General features: G+C 37.9%; 1 protein-coding gene and 1 non-coding gene across 4 annotated transcripts in view; both read right to left on the bottom strand.

Moving 5' to 3' along the window:
• Positions 1 to 71: 71 nt before the first annotated feature.
• ECHDC1 (ethylmalonyl-CoA decarboxylase 1) overlaps positions 72 to 15,676 on the bottom strand; it is a 54,934-nt gene continuing 39,329 nt past the window's right edge. For all 3 annotated transcript variants that reach the window (XM_052645831.1, XM_052645830.1, XM_052645832.1), the window contains 2 exons: positions 14,136 to 14,216; positions 72 to 1,216 (listed from right to left, as the gene is read on the bottom strand). In XM_052645831.1, the coding sequence (XP_052501791.1) occupies positions 808 to 1,216; positions 14,136 to 14,216 (490 nt within the window). In that variant the 3' untranslated portion in view covers positions 72 to 807. The remainder of the gene's footprint in view (positions 1,217 to 14,135; positions 14,217 to 15,676) is intronic.
• Positions 7,032 to 7,113, bottom strand: TRNAS-AGA (transfer RNA serine (anticodon AGA)). The gene has a single exon. It is a non-coding gene; the product is annotated as a tRNA-Ser (tRNA).

The raw sequence follows: 15,676 nt of genomic DNA, 5'->3' as shown, positions 1-15,676 counted from the left end.
GTCATCCATTATTATTAAATTTACTTTTAAATATAGCTAGTTATAACTATAAGAAAAGATGGCTACTCAGGAAAAAAAAAATAGAAATCTGATTCATGTGTAACATAATGCTTCATGAGTCTCTGATTAAAGAGAATTTGATTACTACATAAACTATAGTAACTGCTAGCTTGGAAATTCTGGTGCATACAAATCAACTGGCCAATTTTGTAGAGTCAACAGACTTTTTGTATGGTGGCCATCATTGTTTCATAGATAACCAAAAATAGAAATTATTTGAAACATCAAATAAGGTCCAAATTTGTAGAAGGGTAGGGTGAGGAGCATCCTTAAAAGAAGGGCCAGTCCATGACCTCTTTGATGCAGCTGCATGGAGCAGAAGAAGAGGACTAATCACAATCTTCCTGTCCCCTGACCCCTTCCACTTTTGTTGTCTAAGCTTCATTACATTATTTTTGTAAATTATTTCCAGGTTAAGACAAGACAAAGACTTTATGAGAAAGAACACCAGGAATAGGTTTTGTGTAGTTTTTCCTTTCAAAAACTAGTCTGGTTATAGCCTGGTAACTATCATGGGAATCTGGGAATTAATGACTGTTTAAGCCAAAAGTGTATTTTAGAGGTTCAGAATCACTTAGCAACTACCTGAATAAACTGAAAGCGAGGCCAACTGAGTTCAAGTAGTCAAACAGTTGTTATACTACAAATACTAATATTACCTTCTAAGTAGTTTTGACATTCATATTTGATATCATTCAACTTTTATCCATATTGATCATTGGGGTTTTAACGTGCTATTTTAAAAAATTATTTATTAAACTTTCCCTTCCTAGCAACAGCCTCTAAATTTGCTGGTCCACCCCAAACTGTTCCTAGAAGATCTCTCTCACTCTGTAATGCCTCCTCTAAACAAAGCTCTTTGCAGCAAGAAACAGATTTTTTCAAAGCTCTGATTACTTCTGGTGGCCCCTTGATAAACTGCTGTAGCCACTCTTGTGCCTCTTTGAGACATTCGGTTTCGTCTGAAGACTGCAAGATGTCCTCCACCATTCCTATATGGAATGCTTTTTCTGAATCCAGCTTAAGGGCCCCACTTAATACTTTGAGAGCTTGTCTACTGCCGATGATCTCAACCAGCCTGGTGGCACCACCCCAGCTTGGTATTATGCCCATCTCCTTGTGGACAAATCTGATCTCACTCTCTGTAGTCATTAATCTGCAAAAGAGAAAAGAAAACTAATTGAAAGTATGTATGCTTTAGTCACAAAGTACTACCTATTCATAATCTGACCTGAAATCTCCATAGATCTTTATAGGTAGCTGTGTCATTAAAAATAATGTTCAAAAACCTGGCGAAGTATAGAATTCAATTCACTACACGGCATTTAACACTTCTGTCTGAAAACAAGGTCCCCAATCTTGTGTTATCTTTTACTTTGCATATACGAATCTAATCTTTACATTTATCCTGAAAACCCAATCTAAACTGAGTGGTAGCCTAATGAGAAAACCTGGATTAAAGTGAATATATGGGAGTAGGAAATGTTAGGTGCATACTATAAAAGAAAATGTATAATAAGTTAAAGTCAGTAGTTCTCAGGGTAAAAATACTCTTTTCTAACTTGGGATTTGTTTTTTAACTCCACTCTTTCCACAAGTATTTACTAAGCTCTACCAATGCCAGGTGGTCTAGACGCAGGACTACAGGAATGACCAAAATAAAATCTCTCTGCTCAGTTTCCATTCCTGTTAGCAGAGAAAGACACTGAACAACAATATAATGTCAGTGGTGATAAATGCTACAAAGAAAACGGGGCAAGGGACTGGAGAATGAGGATACATGTGTTGGGTGTGTGCCATTTTATATGGAAAAGGCCGCTGAATTTGTGAGCAACTACCCAAGTGAGTGAGCAATGCAAAATTCTGGAAGGGAATTCCAGGAAGAGGGAATTACAAGTGCAAAGGCCTTGAAGCAGAACTGCTTAGTATCTGGGGACCAGGCTTATGTAGCAGGAAGAGAGCCAACAGAAATGGGGAATGAGATCAGAGTGAGCTTATAGGCACTTGGATAGGAGGTCAGATTTTATTTTTTAAGTGTGAGGCTCTAGGAGGAGGCTGTCCAAAGGAGTAATACCTGATTTATTTTGTAAGAGTTGCCTATTTAGCATTTAACAGCACACCAACTATTTAAGGAACTTTATGTTAACTAATCCTCAGAACGACCCTGGAGGTAGAGTAATATCCTCATTTTGCAGACGGAGACAGAGGCAACAGATTAAATAAATAGCGTACCCAAGGCCATGCAGCTATAGCAGGGACAGAATTTTAAATCCAAGTAAGTTAACCTCTCAACCTCCCACTACATACAATAGGTAGCTAGAGGAGAGTGGAAGCGGGGATGCCAGGAAGAAAGTTGACAGCGGCTTCGGTTGGACTTGAGAGGGATGATTTCCTACAGCAGGGATTCATTTTCCCCAAATACTGGGACTTTTATGTACAGGGTGATTAATCAAGTGGAACAATAAAAGGGAATAAACAAAGACTAGTAGGCATGGCAATCATATTTACCAGTTAAATATGTGTATGCTGTTATTAATAGGCTGCATAAAGCCACAGTGTTTGGGGAATGCAGCCTATCAGTATTTTGACTGCATGCCCCAATGCATTCACTATTAAAATATAATTTGGTCTAAAGGTCATGTCTGAATTTTAATTTTTTAAGAAAAATTACTACTTTCAAGCTACTCATTACAAAAATGAAGACTAAGTTCTGCATTTCCCAAGTGTTCAATGCCCAGCTGCAGGTGGTTGGTGCTTTTAGCACCAAGAACAACAGACTCTCAGTCTTTGACCCTTTAATCAAGAGAAATATTCCAATAGAGAATTCTCACAAAAGCCTATTTACTAACCCACTGGTAAAGAGGACATTCTCCTTGCAGCTGTGAATTCCTACGAGGGAAAATCTGTCTCAAATATGGACCACAGCTTTTAGAAGCAAACAGCCATGAAAGTAGTAGTTTTCAATAAATAATTTTCAAATGGGAGGGAAGAAGGAACCAAGTGTCTTGAGAATCTGAACTAGCCCCAAATTGTGAGGGAAGAACAGCTTCCTTAAACAGAAATCAAGGTCAAAAGAAAGTAGAAATTACAGTAATGTCTAATAGAGTTGGAAATAATATTATTACTATTGAAAATCCTATAAAGCTTTTCACAGATAAAATTGTCACAGTTCCTAATTATACCCTGGAACTGACACTGATGGCTCAGAGCTATGTCTACAATACAAAGAAGGACTATGTCAGGAAAAAATTCACTTAAAATCATCTGAACATAAAAGCTGGTTAAAGTCCTAGATGTTGGGCTAATGCAGGTAAACTTATGACAACAAAAGTTATTATGTATAAAGCATATATATATTTGGAATTGCTTCTAAAGAATAACATTTATTATCATCTTTATACCATGTGTGGTTGTTTTCCTTTTGCCATGTTTTATAAGGTGAGGTATCACTTGTAAAGGACACTAACAAATCCGGAGGCTGTCCTTGTATAAGCACCTGTTGCCATCAAACTCTGACATCTATTCTTTATATGTCATGCCTAGGGTGTACTTGTGAACTGAAGTGCATATTACATTAGTAAATAAGACCAAAAATTTTATTAGTGCCAAAAGAACACAAAGTAGTTTAACAATGAGAGAAATATGGGACATTTAGATGATAACCTTTCACAAGACTCTTTATTAATCTAAAAGTTCAAGGTTAAATATAAAATTTTCAATGGTGATAATCAGAATTTATGAAGAAAATGTCATATCAACAGGATATATCCAAAATTAGAAACTTCTTCCTAACAGCCCTTATAAGATTATCTACTGATTCCTGCTAGTTTAGATGCAGTTACCTGGTACCACCTATCATGTAGTTTATTGCAAGTGATAATCTATTAATCTATGTAGAAAACTGGAAGACCCAAACCTTAAGATTCTGAAGCCCTATAGCAGACTCATTAAACCACATTAACTCTCTTATTTTGACAAGTAAAAGAATTGTAAGTATCCTCTGACTGTTAGTATCACTATCATTGGCAAGGCTGAAAATTTCCTGTGACACCCACTGAGAGGGGTGATGAGGAAATTAACCTAAATTGGATATACCTGGTGTTGTGGTATGGCTATATCAGGAAAAACTAACCATAACTTGGAAGAGTATCTTTTGACAGGTGTTGCAAAGTCAATGTGGATACCTGAAAGGACTGTTCATTTTGCTACTAATTTCTGATGAGTTTAGCTATAAGTTTCAGGACTTTGAACAAAGGTATTCAAGAAAAACAATTACCAAATTGTACTAAAATAGGAAACTTTTTAGTAGAAGTTATTTTTTAAAAGTGTTAAAAATATTTATTATTAAAGAAAGGTACTTTTCACGAACTCCATGGCAAAGAAACGAGAAACACATAGATAATTGCACTGGGGAAGAGTATAGCTTAAGCCAGACTACCAGGCCTGACCACTAGACCAGCTGCATTTCACACCTTGTAAAACACAAAAGAGACCAAAGACTCAATGGTATAAAGGAGGATGAGGAAGGGTAGATTATTTAACATCCCTGGGCCTCTGTATGCTTGTCCAGCAAATAGATATAAAGATAGTATTTATGCCTTAGAATTTCTATGAGTACTACAATAAATGAGTTAATATATGAAAGTTACTTAGGACATATATATGCCACAATTCTGTTAATCCCAGAGGAACTTGCTTATATATATTAAAAAAAAAAATCAGTGTGGGACTTCCCTGGCAGTTCAGTGGTTAAGACTTCACCTTTCAGTGCAGGGTATGTGGCTCTGATCCCTGATTAGGGAGCTAAGATTCTAACATGCCTCCTGGCCAAGAAATCAAAATATTAAAAAAAGCAATATTGTAACCAATTCAATAAAGACTTTAAAAATGGTCCACATCAAAAAAAAAGTGTGAAATTTTCTGCCTCTGCCACATCTATAGAACACAGTATTATTTATACTTTTATTTGGTATATAAAAACTATGTATTTTATAGCCTCACCATACACATATTACACTCTCTGTGTACTATCTTTCATTATTATCAAGTTGGTTGCCTTAATAGGTAAGTCACTACAAATAATAGCAGTGTTTCTGCTAGAATGGCATTATAAAGTTTTTTCCTGGACTAAAGTCATTCAATCCCCAAAGTATTGAAATGTAAAAGAGCTATACTTGCACTGGAAGCCCAGCAAATAATGATACACTACCTTTCCTCAATATCTGTTAATGGAGACTGCAAAATATATACAATTCTCAATTTCCAAATAAAGGTAGAAATAATACTGTGTTCCGTATAGATACGGCTGAAGTGGAAGACTCCAAGTTGATTTTTTTTTAAAAAACAGACATATACCTAAGACTAACTTAAGGAATATTGTGCAATATAATAAAAGCGTAAATATTTAAAATTTTAAAGACAGCAGTCCTGTTATAAAATTAAATCACATGATGTCATAAATTTAAAGTCTGGAATCATTGATTTAAATAAACTTTTAGGGTCAGAAATTGCTGGTCGTTTACATGACATTAAGAACAAACCAAATACAACAAAGCAAACCGTAGTGACATGGGGAAATATGGTACATAAGCAGCAACATCTTTGATCACAAACAGTACTTTTTAGAATCATGCCTTGAACACAGACACTTATTTGTTTGTGCGTGTACCTTCCTGGCATTTTCTTCCTCCTGTTGTCTACCTGCCATCACATCACAAGACAAATTATAGAAAATGGAAAGATCTCAAAGATCCTCCCCTTATCTCACCTTTCTGATTTCCTTCTCTTGGCTGATTGGTCTCATCAGGCTCCATGTACTTTATGTAAAGAGACTGCTTGATTAAGAAAGCATGTGGTTGAATGAAGTTTTTTTCTATTTGTGCATGTGTGTGTGCATTTGTGTATGATGGTGGTGGTACAGTGGGAGAGAAACAAACAGGAGAATGTTGGGGGAATATAAAGTCTGATTTTAATATTCAGTTGTAATCCTAGCATGCTCAGAGAAGGGGATATTCTTGATATCACAGGCTCTGAAGTAAGACTTTCCACATAACACAGTGATAACTACAGAAAAAGCAGCATGCACAGGAAATGTGACTGCTTCCTGAGGTGGACATCTCATATTCAGAGTACAGGCACTGCCACAGCAAAAATGGGACTTGCTTTTTAATGACTCTGGGATGTGTTGGTTCGAGTGTTTATGCGTGTTTGTGTGCACATTTGTGCAAGTATGAATATTATGTTGTATTTCATGTTTGACTTATTAGGTTAGTACTTTAAGAAAAGGGCTATGTATAGGAGCTCCCTTGGGACAAGCCTGTTTACAGCTCCCTTTCTTTGTAATATACTTTGATCTAATAGGTAGCAGCTGGAAATGCTAATACCTTTGGCTGAGAGTTATTTATATTCACGAAATCAATGTTCAAGATTGAAAACAAATTAAATAGCAGGCTCTAAATTGCATAATTGAGAATTTTATTCCCCTAGGGAGATGATGGAATAAAAATGTGTTTTTCATCCAGTGTATAAACAGCAAAATCTTAAAACACTCCAAAGAAAAACAAAAAGAAAACGCAGACAATTCACACAGATACACATCAATGAACATACGAAAATGTATGCCTCACCAAAACCTTAAAAAACACAAAATAAAATTTAATTTTTGATTGTCAAAGTTAAAAGAATAACACTTACTGTAAAAAAGGATGCTCTCAAATAGACACTCATACTGCTGGTCGTAGCATTTGAGTTTTTTTTTTTTTTTGAAGTCGCTCAGTCGTGCCTGACTCTTTACGACTCCATGGACAGTAGCCTGCACCAAGCTCCTCCGTCCATGGGATTTTCCAGGCAAGAGTACTGGAGCGGGTTGCCATTTCCTTCTCCAGGGAATCTTCCCAATCAAGGGATCAAACCCAGGTCTCCTGCATTGTAGGGAGACGCTTTACCATCTGAGCCACCAGGGAAGTCCAATGCGTAGTCGGCAAGATTCGAACCTGCGCGGGGAGACCCCAGTGGATTTCTAGTCCATTGCCTTAACCACTCGGTCACGACTACATATGCGGTCACAAACTAGCAGAATCTTTCCTGGAGGGTAACTTGGCACTATATATCAAAACTCTTAAACATGTTCACATTCTTTGACTAAGTACCTGAAGTACTTAGTAAGTGTTAGGATTTATAGAATAAATCAAAGGAAATACTCCAAAATGACAAAGCCTTGCATATAAGGCAGTTATCACAGCATTAATCATGATAGAGGAAAATTAGAAACAGCTAAAAGGGGATATTTTAGTACCTCCAAACTGACGGAATGCACACAATATCCTTTTACAATTAGAAAGCACAATAAACATTTTTGAAGTATCATTATCTGCATTACTTTCTATTGATGTTATCACACAAACTTAGTGGCTTAAAAAACATTATCTCAGTTCTGAACATGAAGAGTTCTGACGACTAAGTGCAGTACATGATCCTGCAGTAGAGGAAAAATGTCCAGGAGTGCTATAAGGACGTCATTGCCAAACTGACACAATTAGAATACGGATAGTGTATTAGATAAAAGTAGGGCATCAATGTTAAATTTCTTGCATTTGACAACTGTGTGCTGTGGTTATATAAAGAACACTCTAGTTCTTCATTAGAGTATAGTAAGTTACTATACGGACTTTTTGCTGACAAAGGTCCATCTGGTCAAACCTTTGGTTTTTCCAGTAGTCATGTATGGATGTGAGAGTTGGACCATAAAAAAGGCTGAGCGCTGAAGAATTGATGCTTTTAAACTGTGGTGTTGGAGAAGACTCTTGAGAGTCCTTTGGACTGCAAGGAGACAACCAGTCAGTCCTAAAGGAAATCAGCCCTGACTATTCATTGGAAGGACTGATGCTGGAGCTGAAGCTCCAATCCTTTGGCCACCTGATGTGAAGAGCTGACTCATTGGAAAAGACCCTGATGCTGCGAAAGATTGAAGGCAGGAGGAGAAGGGGATGACAGAGGATGAGACGATTGAATGGCATCACTAACTCAATGGACATGAGTCTGAGTGAACTCCGGGAGTTGGTGGTGGACAGGGAAGCCTGGCATGCTGCAGTCCATGGGGTCGCAAAGACTCAGACACAACTGAACAACTAGTTCTTAAAAAAAAGAATATATATTTATGTGTGTGTTTGGGTGTATAAAGGAGTAAAAGGGTAAGATGTTTGTAACTTACTCTCAAATTTCTCATAAAAAATTACATATATATGTGTGTGTGTATATATATATAAAACATACTATACACATACACAAAAGAGGTGAAAAAAGGAACAGCAAAATGTTAAAAATTGGTGAAGTTCCATTATAATATGGTACAGGGAGTCTTTGTCCATTCCATGACTGGTTCCAGGATCCCTCACAGATATCAAAATCCTCAGATGCTCAATTTCCTTATATAAAATGGTATAGTATTTTTATATAACCTGTACACATCCTCCCATATAGTTTAAATATCTCTAGATTACTTATACCTAATTCAGTGTAAAAGGAACATCAGTAGTTGCAAGCACATGGCAAATTCAAGTTTTGCTTTTTGAAATTTTCTCGAATTTTTTTCCAGAATATTTTCAATCCTTGGTTGAAATCTTGAATTTGGAACCCACAGATATAGAGGGCTGACCGTAATTTCAAACCAAAAGCACAATTCCAATTTCTCTCTTATACCAAATTAAGTAGCAAAAACTGAGTAACAGACAATTAAACGGATGACATGTTTCTGACTGCCAAAAGTTGACGCTGAAACCTCAAGCAGTCTGAGTTTGCAATTTCCTATTTTCTAGGATATTTCTGAGAGATTTTCCTTCCTTTCGCCTTCCCTCTCCCACCCCCTTCCTTTTGTTGAATGATAGGGCATAAGACAAGGGGAATCAAGGAATGAGTGTTCTAAGTACCTCCTAATGCACACTCTAGAATCTTGAGCTTGAAACCAACCTAAGAAACTATAAGATAATAACACATTAAGTAATTTTTGGATCAATGAACCTTTATCAATTTCCTGTATCTAAACAAGTTTAAAAAGATGCAGTTCACAACGGTAACTTAAGAGTAACAAAGTTACCAATTTTAATTGGTGATCAAATAGGAATATAAAAGCTAGCAAAAAAAAAAAAAAAAAAACCAAAACTGGCAACTATATTCTCTATGACAAGCCCTTGTGATGGAGGTAGAACAGTCCCACAAAGATGTCCAGGCCCTAATCCCAGGAAGCTGTGCATATGTTACTTTACATGATAAAAGGGACTGTGCCGATCTAATTAAGATTATATGTGTGTGTGTGTGTGTGTGCGTGTGTGTGTGTATCTCTCTCTCTCTCAAAATAGAGGCATGATCCCAGATTATCTGAGTGGGCTCATTCTAACCAGTGAGCTCTTAAAAGCAGAAAACTTTCCCCAGTTGGAGTCAGAGAGATGAAGCAGAGGGAAAAGTGAGAAAGATTTAAAGTATGAAAGGAACTTAACCCACCACTGCTGAAGGGGGTCACATGGAAAACAAGAGAAGGAATACAGGCATCCTCTAAGAGCGAAGACTGGCCCCTGGCTGGCATGCTGACAGAAAAACAGAGACCTCAGCCTTACAAGTGCATGGGACTGGACTCTACCAGCTGTAACCAGGATGAGCCTGGAACTGCACGCTCCCCTGAGTCCCTAGAGCTCAGTCCGGTCAACCTACTGACTTGTGCCTTTCGTGACCAGGTTTAGAGAACCCAGTTCAGCCCAGCCAGACTTCCAACCTATATATCTGTGAGATAAACAGCTACTGTTATAAGCCACTAAATGTGTGGTGATTTGTTATTGCTGCAATAGAAAAGTAATATTCAAATACATATTCCTTAATTTGTGCTTCATTTAATCAAGACAAATTTAAAAGTTAGAATCAGATTATTTTATCACAGTTCTAGCTTTTCATTTCCTCATCAATTTTGTCACTGAAGAGAAACATGATGTTTGAGTGACTAGGTTTTGAACACTGTGGAATGACAATTTTTAAGTTACCAGCTTTAGAGAATGTTTTTTACAAGCCATTTTCTCTAAGCAAGTTTTACATGAAAATGATGACTCAACTGAAGGTAATTCAGTATGAGAGTCTATATATGTTATGTAGACCTGAGTGTTTCTGACATATTAATTCATGACATGTATTATCAGCTAGTGCTTAAAGGGTTTCAGGGCAGGGAGTGGGGTAATCCTGGAATGCTGTATAAGCTCACTTATTAGGAATATTCATATTAAAAATATTTCTCAAAAAAAGTATTTCTCATCTCCTGAAATAGTTTCCAGTTTGTTATAGAAAATAACCAACAGAGCAATGGTGAAGTTAGGTGGAAGATCAGCTAGAGTAATTTATACTGGTTTATCACTATCTTGTAACTAGTGGTTAGTAATGTACTTCAGTTATACAAGCCTCTCTATTAGCCTTTATCTTTAAGAACTCTTATATTGAGTGTGGACATTTAAAAGAGCTGAATAGTCTAGGAGAGTTTTTCACACTTCTATTGTGAAGGACCAGTTTCTATGTTTTTAAAACGTCTTGTAAATTGTGAACCAAGAATTTTATAAAATGTAGTAAAACTGCATTACTAAAAATACTAAACGACAAACCAAGACACAACTTTCTTGAATGGCAGTGCCAAGCTAGCATCAGTCAGTTCAGTTCAGTTCAGTCACTCAGTCATGTCTGACTCTGCGACCCCTTGAATTGCAGCACGCCAGGCCTCCCTGTCCATCACCAACTCCCGGAGTTCACTCAGATTCACGTCCATCCAGTCGGTGACGGCATCCAGCCATCTCATCCTCTGTCGTCCCCTTCTCCTCCTGCCCCCAATCCCTCCCAGCATCAGGGTCTTTTCCAATGAGTCAACTCTTCGCATGAGGTGGCCAAAGTACTGGAGTTTCAGCTTCAGCATCAGTCCTTCCAAAGAATACCCAGGGCTGATCTCCTTTAGAATGGACTGGTTGGATCTCCTTGCAGTCCAAGGGACTCTCAAGAGTCTTCTCCAACACCACAGTTCAAAACCATCAATTCTTCAGTGATCAGCTTTCTTCATAGTCCAACTCTCATATCCATACATGACCACTGGAAAAACCATAGCCTTGACTAGACGGACCTTTGTTGGCAAAGTAATGTCTCTGCTTTTGAATATGCTATCTAGGTTGGTCATAACTTTTCTTCCAAGGAGTAAGTGTCTTTTAATTTCATGGCTGCAGTCACCATCTGCAGTGATTCTGGAGCCCAAAAATAAAGTCTGACACTGTTTCCACTGTTTCCCCATCTATTTCCCATAAAGTGATGGGACTGGATGCCATGATCTTAGTTTTCTGAATATTAAGCATCAGGCCAACTTTTTCACTCTCCTCTTTCACTTTCAGGGCTTCCCTGGTGGCTCAGAGGGTAAAGCGTCTGCCTGCAATGCGGGAAACCTGGGTTCAATCCCTGGGTCGGGAAGATCCCCTGGAGAAGGAAATGGCAACCCACTCCAGTATTCTTGCCTGGAGAATCCCATGGATGGAGGAGCCTGGTAGCCTACAGTCTACGGGGTCACAAAGAGTCAGACATGACCGAGCAACTTAACTAACTAACTAAGGACTAAGTAATCCTTAATTATTTTTTCTGTGATTTTGCCTTTTGTCCTAAACCCTAACTCCACCCAAACACAGATCAGGAATGAGTATAAAAGATGAAGCAAAAGTCTAATAAGTGCTTAAAGATGAGCACACAACTCTGTGTTAGAGGGTACATTTTGTCCAGAGTACATCTATAAAGTTTTAATTTTCACTTTTATGTAGAGGATTTTTAAGTGTAATAATGTATACTTACATATAGCTTAGGATTCTTTAGATATATTACATTATATCTAAATATATACTTTATATTTATATATCATATATGCTTAAATGATATATTTCACAAGTACCTTTATTTCAGGGTAAAGTGAGAAAAGCATTTAGTCCTTTCACACACATTTTCTATTTAGTCTCATATTGTCCATAAAGCCAATATAACTGATTCCTCCTCACAGAATGAAAATGTAGCCTCCTGATAGAATCTGCAATTAGGGCCATATAGTCAAAGCTATGGTTTTCCCAGTAGTAATATATGAATGTGAGAGTTGGACCATAAAGAAAGCTGAGCATTGAAGAATTAATGCTTTTGACCTGTGGTGTTGGAGAAGACACTTGTGAGTCCCTTGGACTGTAAGGAGATCAAACCAGTAAATCCTAAAGGAAATCAGTCCTGAATATTCATGAGAAGGACTGATGCTGAAGCTGAAACTCCAATACCTTGGCCACCTGATGCAAAGAACTGACTCCTTGGAAAAGACCCTGATGCTGGGAAAGAATGAAGGCAGGAGGAGAAGGGGACAACAGAGGATGAGATGGTTGGATGGCATCACCGACTCAATGCACATGAGTTTGAGTGAACTCCGGGAGTTGGTGATGGACAGGGAGGGCTGGCGTGCTGCATGCAGGCCATGGGGCTGAGCGACTGAACTGAACTGAATACAATCTGCAATGATGACAGCAGAGGGCACTGTCATGTGAAATGGCCAGTTTCTGTTGTATACAAGAATGCTCCTCAATTAGCAAGTACGAGTTTTGAAAGGGGCTTCCCCAGGTGGCTGTGGCTCAAAGGTAAAGAATCTGCATGTAATGTAGGAGCCGCAGGTTCAATCCCTGGGTCAGGAAGATCCCCTGGAATAGAGCATAGCAATCCACTTCAGTATTCTTGCCTGGAAAATCCCATGGAGAGGAGCCTGGCAGGCTACAGTCCACAGGGTCACAGAGTCAGACACAACTGAAGCAACTTTAACACAGTTTTCAAGGAGACTAGGATCTTTGTAATTTGTTTTATATACCCAAACTACTTTAAAATCTCAATTTATTTGTTTTATATACCCAAACTATTTTAAAATCTCAATTTATTTGAATACAAAGTGACATGTTTCAACTTATAAACTGAAACCTGAGTCACAAATTTTTAAAAGTTACCTCTTTTGCATGAATTAGCTAACTGACTCTTTCCTCATAGTATTTCTATTAGTATGCTATTTATATTTAGTTCAAAAGGAAAATAAATAGAATATACTGGTTATAGAATGGTTATAACTTATAAAACTATAAAGGAAAATGAGAAAGTAATTATAAAATTCAGGGTAATACTTTCTTACAGATGGAACTGAAGGGGTTATGACTTAGGGAGTTCAGGAATGCTGATAATATTTCAATCTTGACCTAGAAGATGGTTACATAGCTTCCTATTTTGTAGCAAGTCATTAAACTGACATATATGTTTGTACACACAAATGTTTATAAAACATTTATGGTTTATACACACGAAACCAAAACATAGAAAGCCTTACAAAAACTGTACCATTCCTATAAAGTACAGCTGCATGTGTTGGTCACTCAGTCGTGTCCGACTCTTTGCGACCCCACAAACGGTAGCCCACCAGGCTTCTCCATCCATGGAATTCTCCAGGCAAGCACACTGGAGTGGACTGCCATTCCCTTCTCCAAAAGTACAGCTATCCAATACTAAAAAGAATTCTAGGATTAAAGGGTTAATTGATACCAAATAATTTTCTCTAAATGAATTCTCTAATCAGCTCAAAATCCCCACAAAGTTTCTACAAATCACAGTAGAGACAGGGTCTCAGAAAACCTCTTGTCATTAGTAAGAGGAAGACCCAAGCAGACCCTTTCCCCATTCTCTTTACTTCTTTGGGTTTTTTTTTTTTTTGGTTCTTTTCTTGTATAATTCTTGTGACTCTTAAAGTTTCATGTATTTCCTTCGCTTCATTCCCCGGGGACTTTGTTAATATGGATTTTTTTCAAAATCATTTTAACTTTTTGAAATGCACAGCAATGAAGTAATTATGGAGTTATATTAGACTAATTATCTACTTTAATGATATGACTGGCAGAAAAAAATATTTGCTCATCATCATCTATTTAAAAATATATTAAATACCTATAATTCAGGCAAAGAAATAAATTTCACATGTTAATTATATTGGGCAAGGAGTAATACAATTTTTACCCTACCTGAAATCACACGCTGTAGTAACTTCTGCTCCTCCACCCAACGCCCGACCTTGAACCAATGCAACACTTATTAAAGGAAGTCTGTATATTGAAGGAAGAAGGAAAAATAGATGTTAATATTTTAAATTCTGATAGTAAGCTACAAATATTTTAAAAACTTGAGATATAGTAGAAACAAAATTAGTCATCTATGTTTATAAAAACAAGCACACCTCAAAGTACAGTAGAATCATTAGCCTGTAAACCATGAGAAGCAAAATAGTATAATAGTGAAATTATAACAATTCACACTAAATGCCACGCAAACATCAAAGTGAAGGTGTTAGTAGCTAAGTTGTGTCCGATTCTGTGCCACGCCATGGACTGCAGCTTGCCAGCTTCCTCTGTCCATGGAATTCTCCAGGCAAGAATGCTGGAGTGGGTAGCCATTCCCTTCTTCAGGGGACCTTCCTGACCCAGGGATCGAACCTGGGTCTCCTGCATTGCCATCTTTACCGTTCTGAGCCACCAGGGAAGCCCCAAACTGATCAACATACCTCCCCAAATCATTATTTATTTTAAACTTCAGGCATATTAACTTTCTTCCAAATAAACAGCTGTTTCTGTATAATGCAAGCACACCTCATTTTTTTGTGCTTCACTTTATTGGGCTTCCCTGGCGGCTCAGCTGGTAAAGAATCTGCCAGCAATGTGGGAAACCTGGGTTCAATCTCTTGGTTGGGAAGATCTCCTGGAGAAGGAAAAGGCTACCCTCTCCAGTATTCTGGCCTGGAGGAATTCATGGACTGTATCCAGTCCTTGGCGTTCCAAAGAGTCAGACACGACTGAGCAACTTTCACTTTCACTTATTGAGCTGGATTAGGCTTTGGCTAACAGTTAGCCAAGTTGTGAATGCAAAGTAAAAGTTCTTGAAGGAAATTAAAAGTGCTCCTCCAGTGAACACATGAAAGATAAGAAGGCAAAACAACTTTATTGCTAACAGGAAGAAAGTCTTATTGGTCCAGATATTAGATCAAATTACCCACATTTCCTTAAGTCAAAGCCTAATCCAGAGCAGTCCTAACTCTCTTCAGTTCTATGAAGGCCGAGAGAGATGTGGAAGACATAGAAGAAAAGTGTGAAGCTAGCAGCGGTTGGTTTATGAGGACTCAGGAAAGAAGTCGTCCCCATAGCCTAAATGTGCTAGGTGAAGCAGCAAGTGCTGATGCAGATCAGATGTCAGCTGCAGCAAGTTATCCTGCAGATCTAAGATAATTCATGAAGGTGACGATGCAGACAAAACAACCTTATATTAGAAGAAGATGCCATCTAGGACATTCACGGCTAGAGAGACATCAATGCCTGGCTTCAAAGCTTCAAAGGGCAGGCTGACTCTCGTTTCAGGGGCAGCCTGTTACTAGTTGAAACTAAATGCTCATTTACCACTCTGAAAATCCTAGGGCTATTAAGAATTATGCTCAATCTGCTCAGTTCAGTTCAGTTCAGTCACTCGGTCATGTTCAACTCTTTGCGACCCCATGAACTGCAGCACGCCAGGCCTC

The sequence above is a fragment of the Budorcas taxicolor genome, chromosome 9 (genome assembly GCF_023091745.1).
Source record: "Budorcas taxicolor isolate Tak-1 chromosome 9, Takin1.1, whole genome shotgun sequence".
Taxonomy (NCBI): Eukaryota; Metazoa; Chordata; class Mammalia; order Artiodactyla; family Bovidae; genus Budorcas; species Budorcas taxicolor.
This window is presented reverse-complemented; position numbering and strand designations above follow the sequence as displayed.